This window comes from Malania oleifera, chromosome 12 (assembly GCF_029873635.1).
Source record: "Malania oleifera isolate guangnan ecotype guangnan chromosome 12, ASM2987363v1, whole genome shotgun sequence".
Classification (NCBI taxonomy): domain Eukaryota; kingdom Viridiplantae; phylum Streptophyta; class Magnoliopsida; order Santalales; family Ximeniaceae; genus Malania; species Malania oleifera.
The window spans coordinates 49,388,687-49,408,287 of NC_080428.1; the positions used below are offsets into that span (position 1 = coordinate 49,388,687).

The following is a 19,601-nucleotide window of genomic DNA, read 5'->3' on the forward strand; positions in this document are numbered from 1 at the left end:
TTTTTCTCTTTATAAATTTTCAAAAGTTCATTTTTTTTTAAAAGTATTTTTCAATTTAATTCCTAGATAAATGAGTATCAACAGTTGTCCCTCGTTTGCTACTCAAAATATTATAAAGATATCGCTTCATTATATTTTGTTGTAGGCCACATATAAATACGTAGGCGACTATTTTACCCATGGATGAGGATAGACATGAGGGTGAAATTAGGTAAGAGAAGAAAGGTCACGCCTAAAGGCTATCAAGTACACAGGGATTAGAGGGAGGAACGTTGGTAGAGATTGAATCAACTTTGATAGGATTAAGATCGAACTATTGGTAGGGATTGAACCAACTGTGTCGGGGTTATATGTGGTTAAATGGGTGCAATAGTGAGAGGATCACTTACTATCTTTGTCCCAAGATGAAAGAGTTATAAAAAAAAAAAAAAAAAGGTGCAGTGGTGACATGATCACTCACCATCTTTGCCCCAAGATGACAGATTTAGAAAAAACGAAAGGTTGCAGTGGTGAGAGGATCACTCACTATCTCTACTCTGAGGTGAAAGAGTTATAAAGTTAAAAGGCATAGTGGTGAGAGGGTCACTCACCATCTTTTCCTCGGGGTGAAAGAGTTAGAAAAACAAAAGGATACAGTGGTGAGAGGATCACTCACTATCTTTGCTCTGAGATGAAAGAGTTAGAAAAACGAAAGAGTACAGTGGTGAGAGAATCACTTACCATGTCTACTCGAGATGAAAGAGTTTGAAAACCCAAATGGTATAATGGTGAGAGGATCACTCACCATCTCTACTAAGGAGTTAGAAGGATGTAGTAGCAAAAGGATCACTTGACATCTCAACACAAGAGAATGTAGTAACTAAAGGATCACGAGTAATCTCTACATCGGAAAAGCAGATTTAATTCTTATAGGATTACAAACAATCTCTACACGAGGGTATATAGTGACTAGAGGATTATGACTATCTTTATGTTAAAAAGGAGACGTAGTGACAAGAGGATTACTAGTTTACCAAAGAGAAAGGGGGATGAGGAGGATGAGGGAGGAGAGACCACACATTGGGAAAGAAGAGAGAGAGAGAGAGGCACACCCACCTAAGACCCCTAAGATATTAGAAATGATGACACCTAATAAATAAATAAGTATTTAGAAAATGCGAACGTTAATAGTTACCTTCCCTAGGACAACAAAAAATTCAAAAACCCAAAATTTAAGGTTTTTTTTTTGGTTTGGTGCAATGAAAGTAAAACAATTAAAAAAGAAATAATTTTACTATATAATAACTCGAATAAAATGGGGTATTTTCATAGATGATGGATTTCGACAAGTGATATATTTAGTTTCTTTCATTATGTAGAGAACGGATATAAAAGCAAAAATGTGAGTTATTTCCCATTGTGTAGTCTAAACTAGCGTGAACTTCCAATTGAAAAGAAAAAAAGGAAATCTAAAGGAGTAAGGTATAATGTTCCGTATAATTTTTTTTTATGAAATTTCTATTTATTTGAAAGCTAAGAACAATGTCTCAAAAACACTAAAAGAGCTCAAATTACCAGATTTTTTAAATCACCAAAACTACTTCATTTCCATGAGAACAATACAAATTTGAGTGAAAATTAAAGTAAAAGTAATTACTCTTTCAAGTTCAACATTACAACAGCCTTGCATTTGTAAACTAACACGGAGGAGCTACTTGCAATGAAATTACCACATGACCAATCCCATGAATTAATACCACCAAAATGGAGAAAATAGTATTCAACAAGCAAAGGATCAGCAGTCTTACATTCATTTACATTGAATAGAAAGTTTTTCTCATGTTTAGTTTGCAAAATAAAATAGGTTAGAAAATTACTGCATGTTTGATAAGCAAGAATAGAACAGAATTGGGAAGAATTGAATTAAAATTTTCACTTATATCATGTTCGGCTTGCGAATGGAATGAGATTAAAAAAGAAATGGAATGAAATTTTGAATAGAAAGTATGACAAATCAAGTTATAAATTCAATTTCATCCCTGAAGCTTATAATTAATTTAATCATGAAACCCATTTCAAATTTTCATTTCATTCTATTGTTACCTCATTTTATTTCACAAACTAAATATGTTATTAACATAAAACAAATTTGGATGAGAAGAATTTTTTAGACTTGAAAAAAAGAAAGAAACAACTTTGTTGAGAACTACATAATAAATATTCTGGGATTAATGATTAATTTCTATATTTTATTTCGGAATATTAACCGAGAAGAAAGGATAAGTTCATTACATTTTATATATATATATATATATATATATATATATATATATATATATGAGAATTCCCCATAAATAATTATAGTAGTTCACTTTTGAGTAGGGGTGTAAGTACGTTAAATTTATTCATGAGCTATTTGAATTCAACTCGTCCACTAACTTGACTCATTCGATTCTATTCGAATTCGAACTACTCGAGTATTTTAACGAGTCGAGTTTGAGCTTAGTAATACTAATCGAGTTGAGTTTCAAGCCTAATTGAGCCTTTTAAGTTTATTATTTTTATATTATATATGTCATATAATATACATTTTATAGATATATTTAATATTATATGCACATTATTGTTGTGTTTGAGAGTATAGATTTTGGACCTTGGATTTGAATTTTGGTAAATTTGGACAGATTTCAATATAATTTATGTTACATCTTATCCAAATCTAATACAAATCCAAATCTAAGATCTCTCCAAACATAGGATATATATATATATATATATATATATATATATATATATATATTAATTTATAATCGAGTTGAACTTAATAGGGTCGAGGTCAAATTTTATCAACTTATAGGTGAATCGAGTTTGAGTTTAATAATAATAATAGAGTCGATTGAATTTGAGTCGAATTTTGAGTTTAATATTTTCAAGTCAAGTTGAGTTTAAATATTTTACTACGTCTACTTAACTCAACTCAAACATTACCCCTAATTTGTAAAAAATTAAAGTATAATAAAATTAAGTAACAAATTTAATTGTATTTTGTCAGTTTAATTCTATTCCTATGCTTAAAGCGTACAATTAATGAATTTTATTTTATGCTAGTCCAATGATACCTTGGACTCCAACTAGTTCACCAAAGACAAGTAACTACTTCTTATGTTTTTTTTTTTTGTCTTATTTCTTTTGGATACTTCTTATTATTTTTGTGTCATGAGGTGTTGCAACATCTATCCTCTCTAAAAAATATATATTAGGAACTTATTCATTTATGCATTCATATATCCTTTGTCTAATTAGCTAAATGTGAGATATATAAAATATAAATATGATTTTTATTAGCATCATATTTATAAGAAATATAATTTTTTTATTATATATCTTACGTCAAAATAAATGATATGTATTTAAATGCACACATGAATATAAATTTTATTAACACTATAATGTCATGGTGATGCATCAATATAAAAAAGGTAATAGTGCGACTGATTTTCTTGTTAAAAAAGAAGAAATGGAAAATAATGTAATTTACGAAAAATAAAACTTTCTACCACATATAGATGGGGTCTTGTTTCCATTCGTTTTTTTTTTTTTTTCAACTTTAGAGGTTCGTTTGGTATAATTTGATTTAATTTTGATTGTATTTATGTTTTTATCTTTTTTATTAATTATATTTAATTTTCTTGTATTAGTTTGGTTGGTTGTGGTGTTAATTTTTTTGGGAGGGTGTAATCTCTTTTTTAGCTTAATTCTACTTTCTTAATGAGAAAAAAATTGGAGAAGGGTTGTTTTCGTAATATTAGCACAAATTCTTGAAACATATATATATATATATAAATATACATACCAGCTGGCGGCAGCTAGCACAGTAAGCCACAATTGCCACATGAAAAGGTGATCAGGTCACTGAGTGACAAGCTCCCCTCCCCTCTGATCCAGTTTCTGACCCTTTGAGTGAAGACTTTGTCGTCTTCTCCTTTGAAAATCTCCCATCATCACAACGCCCCAAAAGATCTGCATGCCTCTACTTTTAATCTATGCTCTGCTATATATAAATGAATAGAATTGACCCACAATCCAAAATCCCCCGATTATCATTAATTTTTTCCCTAATTCGTTATATAATCACTCTATCCATTTCCCTTTAATCTTTGACGCATTAATTGATTGTGAGATCGCGCTCAGTACTCGCCCACAGTCGATCCGTCGCAGTGTAATTCCATGGCAGGTTCCGAGAGAGATCACTCCCGCTGCTGCTTCACGGAGTGGCTCAACACCCAAGAATCCGACCTCTCCGATCTCCTCCGAGCTCAAGCTCAAACCCCACGCGCCGGCACAATCTCCCCCGCCGACAGACACTCCCTCGCCCAACTCGCCCAGAACATCATCGACCACTTCCAAGACTACATCAACAAGCGATCTCACTTCGCTCGCCGCGACGCCACTGCCTTCTTCGCCCCCGCCTGGTGCTCCCCCCTCGAGAACTCCCTCCTCTGGATTGCCGGCTGCCGCCCCTGCCTCTACATCCGCCTCGTCTACGCCCTCTGCGGCTCCGAGTTCGAGTCCCAACTCGACGAGTTCCTCCAGGGGACTCGGACTGGCAACCTTGGGGAGCTATCCTGGAACCAGTTCTCCCAGGTGAACGATCTGCAGATGAAGACCATCAGGGAGGAGGACCGGCTGTCGGTCCAGATGGCCGGCCTGCAGGACGAGGTCGCGGACCAGCCGCTGGCAGTTCTGGCCAACAAGGCGGTCCGAGTGGGCGAACCGAACCGGGAGGTGGAACGGGCACTCGACGAACACGCCCGGGGCATGGCTCGTATTCTAGAGGAGGCTGACGAACTGCGGCTGAGGACGCTGAAAGAGCTTATTAGTTTCCTGACGCCGCTGCAGGCGGTGGAGTTTCTGTTGGCGGCTAAAAAGCTCCATCTCTCCGTGCGGGAGTGGGGTAAATCGAGAGATCATCTCCATGGCAGGAGCTCCGATCCACCAGTTAGCTAAATATATATATATATATATATATATATATATATATATATTTATATTAATGTGTCAATGTAAGTTTGAAGGGACTACTCTGTTTGATCGAGTTGGACAATCAAATTTCATCCATCGTGTAAAATGTTAATATAAGTATTTGACGTAGTGTTCTGTGTGTTCATATATTTATTACGTAATAATATGTAAGTTATATATTGAATTAATCAAGAGTTAAAATGATATGGATGTGCTGCAACATGTTGGTTTGCATGCATTCGGTGCTATGCAGTAACTATTGCAAAGGTGTTGAGCTGCGCACGGTATTTGGAGACGGCAGCACTCCCGGGCAGCTTACATTGAAATGGAGACCTCCAATAAATGGAGGCCAACAGCCGTTCAACCTTGCCCATCATGGCTAACATTAAGCCACCGATCTTTAAATTTTACTTCCCATTTCAGGCTATATAAATATGATGGGTGCTGTGTTGTATTTGTTGGTGGACGTGTGTGCAGTGAGTGTAGAGTTTTGTGTGCAGAGAGAGAGAGAGAGAGAGAGAGAGAGAGAGAGAGAGAGAGAGAGAGAGAGAGAGAGAGGGAGGGGAGAGAGAGAGAGATAGAGGAGAGAGAGAGAGAGAGCGAGAGCGAGAGAGAGAGAGTTGAGTTGAGTTGAGCAGTGTGGTTCCTCCTCGTATTATTCTCCTGGTAATAGTGAATTGGTGTGTGTGCTCCGTGGACGTAGGTCGATTCGGCCGAACCACGTAAATCTGGTATTCCATTTTTGTTATTTATTTTTGTCTGTGCGTAATTGTTGCTTTTAGATCCACCCCAACAATTAGTATCAGAGCGAGGTTGGAGCAAAATCGTTAGATCAGAGAAAAATTCCCAGATTGGAGCCTCTGTCCAGTAGCTCAACACTCAGTTCTAAGGCAACCACTATGTTCTTCTCGTCGAGACGAAGCCAACAGTGACAACTAGAGCTCGAACGGACTTTAGACGACTTCACATACGCTGCCATCGAAAAGGCCACGTTGCCACGCTTAACAACAGCAGCAGCAATAGAATTATATCTGATGCAGCAGCAGCCTAACAGCAAACTCATTATGAAAAAAAATCATCCTCGGCTTAACAACAGCAGCAGCAACAGAAGTATATCTGGTGTAGCAACAGTCTAACAGCAAACTAACCAAACAGCTTCATCCGTATAGCAGCAATAGAAAACTGATTGTATTTTTTTTTAGTTAGTTAATTAGTTTTCTTTATTCCTTCACCAGATTCAGCTTCAGTCGTTAAGCTGAATGTATATATATACATTTTTGTATTGTTATTTTGATTCATTAAATGAAATCAGTTTTCTTCATCAAGATCGATTTCTTATATGGTATCAGAGACATTTGTTCTCCATTGTTACCTTCTTCGAGTTTCTTTTCTTTAGTTACTGTGTTCTACAAGCTTCTTCAATGGTGGAAACAGCAACTAATACTTCCAACACAGAGGCCTCATCTGCTTTGCAAGATGCATATAATATTGGTGATCTTCTGTTCTTGCATCCTAGTGAAAATCCTAGAACAATTCTCACTTCGCAACCATTGATTAGGGGAGAAAATTATCCTGCCTGGGCAAGATCAGTGAGGAAATCTCTAATTGCCAAAAACAAGTTAGGATTTAGTGATGGATCTTTAACCATTTCTTCACCATTGGTGAATTCTCCAAATGCTATTCAAGCATGGGTTCGTGCTGATAATATGGTAGGTACATGGATCATTAATTCTGTTTCACCAAAGCTTCAAGGTAGTATTATCTATAGAGATATTGCTTTAGAAATCTAGAATGATCTTCGAGACACTTTCAGTCAAGGAAATGGGACCAAGATCTTCAATATTCAGAAGCAAATTGCTGAGATTCATCAGGTAGAGCTGTCACTCACTGAATATTTCACTCAGCTCATGATTTTGTGAGATCAATTGCAGAATTTGAATCCATTTCCTCAGTGTACTTGTGGTCAGTGCGTGTGTGGGATTAATCAAAACTTACAAAATCTTCAAGCTAAGGAGTCCACTATGAAATTTCTCATGGGAATGAATGATGTTTTCTCTCAAGTAAGAACTCAAATTTTATTAAAGGATCCTTTGCCTTCTGTCAATAAGGTGCATTCTTTGTTTATTCAAGAAGAAATGTAGAGGTCTGTGCATAATGTTGTTAGAGTTGAATCCACTGCTCTGGCAACCAAGAATTTCGGAACCAATTTTAAAGGCAAAGAAAGGCCCTTATGCACTCACTATGGAAAGTTAGGTCATACCATCGACAAATGCTATAACTTGCATGGTTCTCCACCAAGTTTCAAGTTCAAGAACAATAAATATGTCACTGCTCATCAAGTTTCATCTAATACTGACCTCATTCAACGGAATAATTCTGTTGGATTTACTGATTCTGCTTCATCAAAATCTTTTCTCAAGGTCCATCTTTCACTCATGATCAATATTAACAACTTTTGACATCAATTGGTTCTTGTTCTACTTCACAATTGCCTAAAGATCCAGAACTCCATGCTGCTAATGCTGTGACTTGTCCATCAAATGTTGTTGCAAGTAATTGCAAGCATTCTGTTTTTTCTGCTAAAGCTATTAACAGAAAAGCATATGATCTTCATACATGGGTTATTGATACTGTTGCAAGTGATCATATAGTGTGTTCCATTCAGTTTTTAACTTCTTATACTGAGGTCGCATATACTACGATGAAGATGCCTAATGGAGAAGCATCTATTGTTACACACATTGGCAACATTCAACTTTCTTCCCACATAATTCTTCACAATGTTCTTTGTGTACCTTCTTTTGATTTTAATCTTTTATCAGTTAGTGCATTAACCAAATCTCAACCTATATGTTTTGTTTTTCTATCACAATTCTGTTTTCTATAGGACCTTACATGTTGGAACATGATTGGAATGGGCAAAATGCATGATGGTTTGTACTTATTACAAGCTTCAAGTCTTTCTCAAGCCACTGCATTTTTTCTTAAGCAGAATCTTAAGGCTTTCTTTACTGCTTGCTCTTCTTCTCTTTCTTTGAATGTATTTTCACTTTGGCATTCAAGACTAGGACATCCTTCTGATGTAAAAATTCATTCTTTGAGCAGTGTTCTACATTTTCTTAAGAACTGTTGTAGTAAAACTTGTACTGTTTGTCCTTTGGCAAAACAGAAGAGAATTTATTTTCCTTTCAATAACAATAAATGTGCTTATCCTTTTGATCTTGTTCATATGGATGTTTGGGGTCCTTTTTCTATTTCAACCTCTAATGGTCACGGATATTTTCTCACTATTGTTGATGATGCTTCTAGAGCAACTTGGGTTTTCTTACTCAAAAATAAATCTTGAAGTCAGATCACTCATTGAATCTTTCTATAACATGATTCTCACTCAATTTGGTACTAAGATCAAATCCATCAGATCAGATAATGCCTCAAAATTTTGTTTTAATAATTTCTACAGCTCCAAAGGAATTATTCATCAATTGAGTTGTGCTTACACCCCACAACAAAATTCATTTGTAGAAAGAAAGCATCAACACATACTTGCTACTACTAGAGCATTACAAATTCAGTCCAATGCTCCTCTCTCTTTTTAGGGTGATTGTGTCCTCACTGCAGTCTATTTAATAAATAGACTTCCATCTTTTTTTCTAAATCATAAAACACCTTTTGAACTTCTATTTCACAAACCTCCTTCTTATTCACATCTTAGGATTTTCGGTTGTTTGTGTTATGCTACCAATCTCAATCCTCATAAACATAAATTTACCCCTAGAGCCAAAAAGTGTGTTTTTCTTGGATATCCCTTCAATGTCAAGGGTTATAAACCCTTTGATCTTGATTCTCATACATTCTTTTTATCTAGGGATTTTGTCTTTCATGAGTCAAGTTTTCCTTTTGCTTCAAATAACTCTTTTACATGTGACAATCTCATTCCTCTACCTATTTTTCCTTCCATTCCTTGTTCTGAATCTCCAATTTTCTCTTCTCCTCTTTTACCTCCTTCTAATGACACCATTGTTCACATTCATTAGGACTTTGATGACAATATTCATGATTTTCCTGATACACATGGCGTTTCCAATACATCTAACCAGCCTATTGTTCTTAGAAGATCTACCAGGCATACTAAACCACCATTTTATCTTGAGGCTTATCATTGTAATCAAGTAAAATCAGCTCCTACTTCAAAATCTTCCTTACATGATTCAAGTACTTCTCATCCCATTCAATCTTATTTGTCTTACAATAATCTGTCTCCTTCATATAAATTTTTTTGTTGTGCCATCTCTTCCATTTTTGAACCCATTTTTTATCATCAAGCTGCTGGTAATCCTAAGTGGTAGGCTGTCATGGATGCTGAGATTTTAGCTTTGGAAGCTAATAATACTTGGACTATAACTTCCTTGCCACCAGGTAAGAAGCCCATTGGTTGTAAATGGGTATATAAAGTGAAATACAATTCAGATGGTTCAGTTAAGAGGTACAAAGCCAGGCTGGTTGGCAAGGGTTTTACCCAAAAGGAGGGACTCGATTATATTGACACTTTCTCACCAGTTACTAAGATGGTCTCTATCAAAACTATACTTGTTGTGGCTACTGTAAAAGGCTGGTTTCTCAGCCAACTTGATGTCAATAATGCATTTCTTCATGGATATTTAAATGAAGAAGTTTATTTGTCTTTTCCACCAGGTTTTCACAACAAGGGGGAGCAATATCAGGTTGTTCACAGCCAGGGGGAGCAGCAGACTCACTTGGTTTGTAAGCTCAATAAATACCTCTATGGGCTTAAACAAGCTTCTAAAATATGGTTTTCTAAGTTCTCAAATGCCTTAATTGATCTTGGCTTTGTTCAATCCAAGGCTGATTATTCTTTATTTGCTAGGCAACAAGGAGATTCATTTATTGTGTTGCTAGTGTATGTTGATGATGTTCTCATAGCAAGCAATGATCAAAAGGGAGTTGAAGATTTTAAAATATTGTTAGATCAGAAGTTCAAGTTGAAAGATTTAGGGAGTTTGCGGTATTTTCTTGGTTTGGACGTAGCAAGAACAGCTAAGGGCATTTTCTTGTGTCAAAGGAAGTATGCTCTAGAAATTTTGGAAGATGTTGGCTTACTAGGATGCAAACCTACCAAAGTTCCTATGGATCCTACTTTAAAACTTAGCAAACATGAAGGTGATGTACTAAATGATCCAAGTCAATATAGAAGATTGGTTAGCATATTGTTATACTTAACTATTACTAGGCCTGACATTACATTTGCTGTTCATAAGCTCAGTCAGTTCATGGCACAACCTAGAAAGCCTCATTATGCAGCTGCTCTTAAGGTACTTCATTACATAAAAAATGAGTCAGGGAAAGGAGTATTTTTTTTCTGCAAAATCAGAACTACATGTCAAAGGATTCAGTGACGCGGATTAGGCATCATGCTCAGATACAAGACGATATGTTACAAGATTTTGTATATTTCATGGCGATTCATTGATCTCTTGGAAATCAAAGAAACAAGCTACTGTGTCAAAATCTTCAATTGAGGTAGAGTATAGAGCCATGGTTGTAGCAACTTGTGAAATTGTGTGGATTCTTTATTTGCTAAAGGATTTGCATATTAGACATGATAGAGAAGCAGTATTGTTTTGTGATAGTCAATCAGCCTTGCATATAGGATCCAATCCAGTTTTTCATGAAAGGACCAAACATATAGAGGTTGATTGTCACATTGTAAGGGACAAGGTCTTGGCTAAAGTAATTAAACTGAATCATGTGAGAACTCATTCTCAATTGGCAGATTTATTAACCAAGGCATTGGGTTATAAATAGTTTTCAGAATTGTTATCCAAGATGGGACTGATTAACATTTGTTCTTCATCAATCCATCTTGAGGAGGAGTATGAAAAACCAGCCTAAGCTTAACAACAGCAGCAGCAACAGAAGTATATCTGATGCAGCATCAGCCTAACAGCAAACTCATTATGAAAAAAAACTAGCCTTAGCTTAACAATAGCAGCAGCAACAGAAGTATATCTGGTGCAGCAACAGTCTAACAACAAACTAACCAAACAGCTTCATTCGTATAGCAGCAACAGAAAACTAATTGTATTTTTTTTAGTTAGTTAATTAGTTTTCTTTATTCCTTCACTAGATTCAGCTTCATTCGTTAAGCTGAATGTGTATATATATATATACGTTTTTGTATTGTTATTTTGATTCATTGAATGAAATCAGTTTTCTTCATCAAGATTGATTTCTTATACTATGCAGTAACTATTGCAAAGGTGTTGAGTTGCGCACGGTATTTGGAGACGACAAAACTCCCAGGAAACTTACATTGAAATGGAGGCCTCCAATAAATGGAGGCCAATAGCCGTTCACCAACCTTGCCAGCCATGGCTAACATTAAGCCACCAATCTTTAAATTTTACTCCCATTTTCAGGGTATATAAATGTGATGGGTGTTGTTTTGTATTTGTGGGTGGACGTGTGTGCAGAGAGTGTAGAGTTGTGTGTGCAGAGCAGAGAGTTGGGGTGTGAGGAGAGAGAGAGAGAGAGAGAGAGAGTTGCGTTGAGCAGTGTGGCTCCTCCTCATATTATTCTCCTGTAATAGTGAATTGGTGTGTGCTCCGTGGACGTAGGTCGATTCGACCAAACCATGTAAATCTAGTATTCCAATTTTGTTATTTATTTTTGTCTGTGTATGATTGTTGCTTCTAGATCCACCCCAACAATTAGTATCAAAGCGAGGTTGGAGCAAAATCGTTAGATCGGAGAAAAATTCCCATATTGGAGCCTCTAACCAGTAGCGCAACACTCAGTTCTAAGGCAACCACTGTGTTCTTCTCGTCGAGATGAAGCCAACAGTGGCAACCAGAGCTTGAACAGACTTCAGACAACTTCACACGCGCTGCCATTGAAAAGGCCACATTGCCACGTGCCCTCATGCACCTCCTGGAGCTCGAAGACTACCCTCATGCGTGCCCACATGCTGGCAATCTCCTGGTGAGGCTAAAGAAGGAAGACAGTGACGTCAGATCCCAACGCCACGTGTCACCTTGCCACGGGCCGCAACAGTACCACATCAGAGGTCCACATCACCCGCCGCGTCATTCAGGCCCACACCACATCAGCAGTTGGTACCCATGGTGACATGCAATCAAGTGGGCCCATAGTGCCACATTAATAAGTGGTCCTGACAGTGCCACGTCAGCGGGCGGCATCATTAACGGTGTCACTAATGCCATTAGAATATTCCGTTAGTCAAAAAGGAATATTCTATTAAAGTTGACAGTGTTTTGATCAAGTTTGACAAGAACTTTGACCGGGCTTTTGGGAGCCATTTTGGGTCTGTTTTTCGAACGACTTGAACCATTGAAGGGGAAGCCAGAATCCATGAATTAGTGTAGTAGTGGGAGTTGCTTGACCGAAAAGCTCTCAGAGCTATCAGAATGACTTTGGCAAAGTCTGTTGCCTTCAACATCAAACATTAGACAACCACCAAGTCCCTTATGGATGAGCTATCCAATATGTATGAGCAGCCATCAACCGCAAATAAGGTAACATCTAATGAAAAGGTTGTTTACCATGAATATGTCTGCAGGTGAAAGTTTTAGTAGACACCTGAATAATTTCAACGAGCTGTCGTATCAACTCACCTCGGTTGGAATTACTTTGACAGTGAGATTCGTGCCCTACTAAATCTTAGTTAGCTACTTGAGAGTTGGAAAGGTATTGTTATTACGATTAGTAGCTCCGTAGGAAAATCAAAGCTAAAGTATGATGAGGTCATCAGCATGACTTTAACGGTAGAAATTAAAATGCAGTCGAACAATGCCTCCACTTCAAGTTCAGCCTTGAATGAGGAAAGCCAAGGAAAAGGAAGCGAACATGGACAATTAAACAATCGCGACAGATCTAGGACTAGGCGATCTAGATCCAGAAATCCCAGAGGTTCCCAAGGCACAAGTAACGTTGATTGCTTGAACTGTGGAAAGGTCAAGCATTTCAGAAACCAGTGCAAAAGTCTGAGAAAGGAATTTAAGGCGAAGATAGAAGCAAATCTCACCTCTTCCTTAGGAGAAAAAGATGCATTGATATTGTTGGAATTGGTGTGATCCCAAGAGGGGGGTGAATTAGACATTTAAAAATATTTTGGCTAAATTAAACAATTATGCTGATTCACCACATCTTATATCCCATTCGAAATAAAACATGTATGTAAAGTAAACTTAATGTAGGAGATGCTTGAACCCCTTGCTTTCCATTTAAATGTTATTTTTTGAGTATATACCATATATAACAGTTTTTTGACCAAACCAGTGTGGCATATGATATGAAATGGAATATGTGAATCTATTTAAATACGTATATGAACTATGGGAACTGGAGTTCCATTTTACTATCTGAAAATGTCGAAAATAGGTGTCGGTTATATACCGAACTTTGTATGTGAGAAGAGTTAAACCAAGAGTGTGTGTGCTGGTTTATACCACAGTGTGAATGAATGAGTTTGTAAAAGTATTGGAATTGTACAAGTGATTTGTGAATTGGAAACAAGTTAATTTGTGTCATTGTAAATTGTATATATAATATTGAGACCGCAGCTTGTTACCATGAGAGCCTTAAAAAACTCAACGTTATATGAAGCCTTAAAAAGCTTAAGCGCGGTTCCATTGCTATATTCAGATACAATGCAACCACACATCTATTTTTAGTGTGAGTATCGAGATAGTCAGTTAGGTAAGAAGAGCCACTGGTGAATTAATGGACCAGGTGGAGGAGGTTTAGTCGGACTATAATAACGGTGAAAACTGACAAGTGCCTGCGCAAGGTAGGGCTTGGACAATGCTTTATCATCGCATAACCCATGCCAAGGGATAGTGTTGGCATTTGTTATGAAGTTTCTAAACTGGACAGTGTTCTAAATATGCATATACATAATTTAAAAACCAAAATGGGCAAAGTCACAAGTTTGAGTATCGGGCGAAGGGATTGTACAGTGTATGGGCCTGTACCCTACCCTAAACTCGGGAACTCTCACTTGCAACGATGCTGAATTATCTATTGTAGGAAATATATAAATATCTCCTATATTACAATATTGAGAATATGCTATATATGTAACTGCTTTCTACTGGTTTGAATATGTATTGTCACACACTAATGTAATATCTTCCACCTTACTGAAAGTGTCTCACCCCAACTTACAACCTTTATGTTAGAATTGGTGTATTCCCAAGAGGGGGGTGAATTGGAAATTTTAAACTTTTTTCCTAGGTTAAGTTAGAAGTCAATATGATTTGGTAACCTAGGGTCTTTTAACACAATTCCAAATGTGCTGATAAATAAGATATGTGAAATTTAAATCAAACACATCATTCATACTATAACATATACGTGCGGTAAATACAAAGTGCTGAAATGTAAATAGACACACGATATATTATCAGGGTTCGGCCAACTGTGCCTACGTCCCCGCCTCTAGCTCGCAAGCTCGAGGATTCCACTAATAACTCACTTAAGGGTGGAACGGCACCGTTTACAACTAGGTCAAATTAACACAGGGCTGACCTCAACCTTAACCAAGTCAATTAGCGGGGCTGACCTCAACCTACACGCCTTAACAGGACGACACACCTAACTTTCCTAACCGGGTATAAGCCAATCCGGGACTATTCCAGGGCTAGTCTCCCTCTTCAGGCCCGTGCCTGGATATACAACAAATGTGTATATAATCAAATGGTACAGTGATTGTGCTTTCATGTAAAATAGATATGTACCCAGATGCGTGCAATAACAAACACCACAATATGATTCAATATGTAAGCTCAATGTGGTCTAGAGATGTCTACTCTCAAATAGATTTACTATCGATGTAATTCGTGCATGAGACTGCAAACCTATATGATCTTTGTATCATTAGATATTCAATCTAAATGCTCAAGCAAAGATATTAGCCACACTGCATATATTTCAATCAATAAGTTTTCTCAATACATATATGTATATGAAGCTCTAACAATGTATAAGTTTGGTTTGCAAAAAGAGTTTAATCTTTGTATTTAACTATAGATATAAATCAATGAATATTGCAACAAAGATTTTTCTCACACAAACAAATATCTCTTTAAAGATTTATCAAGACAAAGCACACTAGATATTTGAAAGTATTTTGAAATGGTTTTTGCAATTCACACCAAATACAAACTTCACAAGGTATTGCAATGAATGTGCAATACTTAGAAGTTTAATATAAGTCTTCTTAGGAGAGACTTATTAACAAATTCCCCTAAGAATACTTGGGTTAGCTCTCAATTAAAATTGCCAAAAACAATTACCATACATGGGAGAGCAACCCTAGAAAGTAACAACACTTAAATCACACTTACAAAAATATTTGAGTGGAAGATCTGGTAAGAATAAGTGTTGGAGGATCAGTAAATGAGTATTATAAACTTTGGGATTTTTAGGGAATTTCTCCTAATCAAAGATTGCTAATCCCATTTTAATTTTCTCAAATGAACTCATATATATAAACATGAGAGAAAATATGACCGTTGGGAACCTAATGGGTATTATTAGAAAAGTTTAATGATGTTTAAAGCATTCTAACCCTGTTTAAAAGTTATTAACTTCAGTAAAAAATCAGGGCAACCCGAGAGGTCCGGTTGACCAGAAATGTTTCGGTCGACCAAGTCTCATATGCTTCGGTCGACCAGGGGACTTTTGAACTGAAGGCTCGATCGATCAGAAGAGGGCGATTTCTCAATTTTCTGAGGTTCGGTTGACCAGGACATTTTGAACTACCTGGTGCGGTCAACCATACTGCTGGGAATTTTCCCGAAGACCCTCCGGTCGACCAGGTAATTAAAGAACAAAAGTTCTCGGTCGACCAAATGGTCAAAATTTTGACCAGGGAGGATTTTGGTCGACCAGGGCTTTTTGAACTACCTGGTTCGGTAGACCAGGACCTTGGTTAACGATTGACCAGGACCTAGGTTCGGTCAACCGAGGCAGAATGAACTGCTAAGGTCGGTCAACCGAAAGTGCACCAAGTGTGCATTTCGGTCCCGTTTTTAAGCATACAAACCCTAATGAAGTGCCTAACAAGCATATGCATAAATGTGTGTGTCCTAGGGTGACTTAAGGTCCAATTTGAAGACACCAAAAAAGTTTGGTGTCGGTCGACCGAAGGGAAAACCCTAAGGTCCTTCTAAGGTCATTTTTCATTCACGGTTTGTTTGAACTTACGTATTATCATGCATGTGATGTGTGCAAGCTTATTACAAACCATAGCCCTAGTTACTATTACATACCTTTTTTATTTAAATATTACAGACCCGAATATTACAACAAATAAATTATATCTAGGGTCTTCAGGGTCTTCGTTTTCCTCCAGGTCTCTGAGTGCCATCATAGGATACTACGAAGATAAATCTGCACATCAACTCGGTAGTCATTAAATACCTGAATATTTGTCATAATCAAAACAGGGTATGACCCATAGGGTCAACACTTTATTTCAGGTCCTTCAAGAAACCGGTCCTAGGCTTTTAGAAGGACGTTGAAGCTTAGCATTGTGTATAGATTTCGTAAGTGTTTTGTATATGTAATAGACTTAGTTCTGAATATCTTTTTGGGGATTGTAAGAATAGGTTATGTTTTAAGCCCGTTCGTATGTATGTGAGGATACAGTTTAGAAACTCTAGTTTGTCTTATAGATTCCATATGAATGTTTATGTTTTTTGCTATACATTAAGATTACTGATTAGTATGAAACACTCGTATGTCCCTATTCAGGGCGGGTTGTATATGTATGTTTATTAGAGATAGGTGTATTATACAAGTGTAGTAGCACTCCGGAGCCGTATAAAGGGTCGGGGAGTTACACTAAATATCATGTTTATTATAGTTTCAGGTCTAAAATTAAATGAAAAACCAATCTATTTGAAGCTAAGATTTTTTAGGTTTGAGGAGGCTTCTCTAAAAGTCAATCTTAGGAGTATTTTGAGAAGACACGGAATGTGAATAAATTTAACACTCAAACAATCGAACCCACACTTAATATTTTCCTAAGATATTCTTGTGTTTTATTTATTTATTTATTTATTGAAAAGGCAAGTTGACCCCTTTAATAAATTATTGAGAATTTCCCTATCTCAAGATTGTCTGTATCAACCTTCATGCCTACTTCTCTTTTGGTCATGGGTGGCCTGTAACAACTCGAAGAATAAGGGTATTTAAATAATAAAGAGAGAGAAATGGAAATAGTAACATAAGGAGGCAGCCGATTTCGTCGATGACGTTACACTTTGGGATGTAATGACCCAAGAGAATTTATTAGGTCCTCGTCGACAAACACAGGGGATTCGTCGACGAACACAGGAGATTCGTCGACGAGAGTACAAGAGGGCCTTGTCGATGAAGACAAGTTTCGTCGACGAGAAGTTACCGAGAGAGGATTTTTGGAAGTCTGAAATTCGTTGACGAGGGTGCAGGTTCGTCGACAAACTTTCTACAGGATTCGTCGACGAGGTGACGTGTCTCGTCAACAAATCTGGTTCTATAAATAGCTGAAACTTGGATTTTTACTCAAGAAATTCACAGAAACTCTCTCTCTCTCTCTCTCTCTCTCTCCTCTCTCTACTGTCTCTCCCTCTTCTCTCTTCAATTTTGACCCCGTTAGTTGCCAGATCGATTATTTGAGGTCACCACAACGCTCCTAGAGAAATTCTCTTCAAATATGCTAGAGCGGATCATCGGTGGGACGAAGTTGGATTTCGTCCCAAATTCAGGGTAAGACCTTTTGTTGAAATTTGACTTTCCAGCAGTTGTACAAAATGTTGTAGACATAAAAATAATGATATTTTGTTCTGAAATATATGGTTTTCAGGGTGTTGAGTGGAGAACCCTGCAGGTGTAGGACCCGTCATAGTAGGGGGATTTTAGCAGAAATCAGGTAAGGAAAATATGCTATGCTAGGCAATTTTAGTATGTTTTTAGTATAAATTATACGTTTTTACCAGATTATTATTCACAGCAGAAATTTATACAGTTTATCAAGTATATTTAATATGTTTTAAATTACTGTGTGGCTCGAGAATATAGATATAGTATAGAAACATGCTTTATAGTATTTTTTTAGAGTTATGTTACAGAATATACAAACAGTGGATATGTTACAGAATGACATACAGTTATCCATTCAGGGAAGTTTTCAGTTATTATTATGTATGTGCAGTTTCATAGAAATAGGGAATATATGTATATATATATATATATATATATATATATATATATATTATTAAAAATATTATCTATAGGAACCTAAAATACAGATATGTTAAGCAACATAGGAAGGTGGTGGTTATATTATTTGTACTATATTTACAGATTCAGTTAGACGTGATTATATACAGATCTTCTCAGGATTGTAACTCATTTGTCACACGCTAGCAATAGCATATTTCGTCTTATTGAGCGTCGTATCATCTCATTACCTTAACATTTTTCAGGTGATCCAGGTAGGCAAGCAGATCAGGCTCGCAGATAGAGAGGCTTCAGTACTGTCGTGACAGTAGAGTGAGTATTTCTTAGAATATTTATGTATAGCCCTAACCCAGTTGAGGGTATTTTGAGAAACAGTCATATATGTATATTTTGGAGACACATTTTAGCACTCTTGTATTGTATATTTTCTTGATTGTGTTTATATGAATTTCACTTCTCGCTGCTTAGGTTGATGCATTGGTTTAATCTAGTAGGTATTAGAGCATTATAAATTTTATTGTATAATAAAAAAAAAATCAGAACTGGAAAATAAATAGTAGGTTGTTACATGGCCTCTCTTAACTTCTCTTTTCCTCTTCTAGTGTTTCCTATATCATAAGTTTAAGAGGACTAAAATGGGTTTATAAAGTGTTTTCATCTCATTAATTAATTAAAGCTAGAATTCTTAGGGAAAATGGGGACAGATAATTATGTGTGTATAATTACTTGACTCTTCTTGTTGACTATTTTACTACTTGGAAAAATGCTCTAATGTGGGATCGAGATCGAGCATCTTTTGTGCTTAAACATATTATGAAAGTAAAAAATGATATCACTTTTATTGTGAATCTCGATGCTTCATCTTCAAAAAACATTAATGGATGCTCAAGGCCCTATTTAATTATGGAAAATATTTTTTATTTGTTATTTTTAAATTTTTTTAAAGAATCACAATATTTCTGTTTATTTTTAAATTTTTAATATTCATGTTTTAAAAGTAGAAAATAAAGAGTTTGTTTAAATGTGATAAATATATTTTTTTTATTTCTATATTTCAAAATCATCACAAGAAAAAGAAAAACAAAAAACATTTTGTTTTTCAATTTTGGATTTTAAATTTAGATTTGTGTGGATTTAGAAGAAACTCAATACATAATCCACACAAATCAATGTTTGAGATCTAAATTTCATACTCCCATACATAGAGAGAGTTAAAAATGTAATAAATAAATAACAAGATGATTTTCAATTTTTCTATATAAATTTGAAAACTTAAAAATAATATCACATCTTTTGTAATTATTTAAAAATTAGAAATAGAAAATAAAATTATT

General features: G+C 36.1%; 1 protein-coding gene across 1 annotated transcript; it reads left to right on the forward strand.

Moving 5' to 3' along the window:
* Positions 1-3,765: 3,765 nt before the first annotated feature.
* Positions 3,766-5,132, forward strand: LOC131144369 (protein DOG1-like 3). Its single transcript, XM_058092975.1, has one exon. The coding sequence runs from the start codon at positions 4,207-4,209 to the stop codon at positions 4,984-4,986; it is 780 nt and encodes a 259-aa protein (XP_057948958.1). The 5' UTR covers positions 3,766-4,206; the 3' UTR covers positions 4,987-5,132.
* Positions 5,133-19,601: the final 14,469 nt, after the last annotated feature.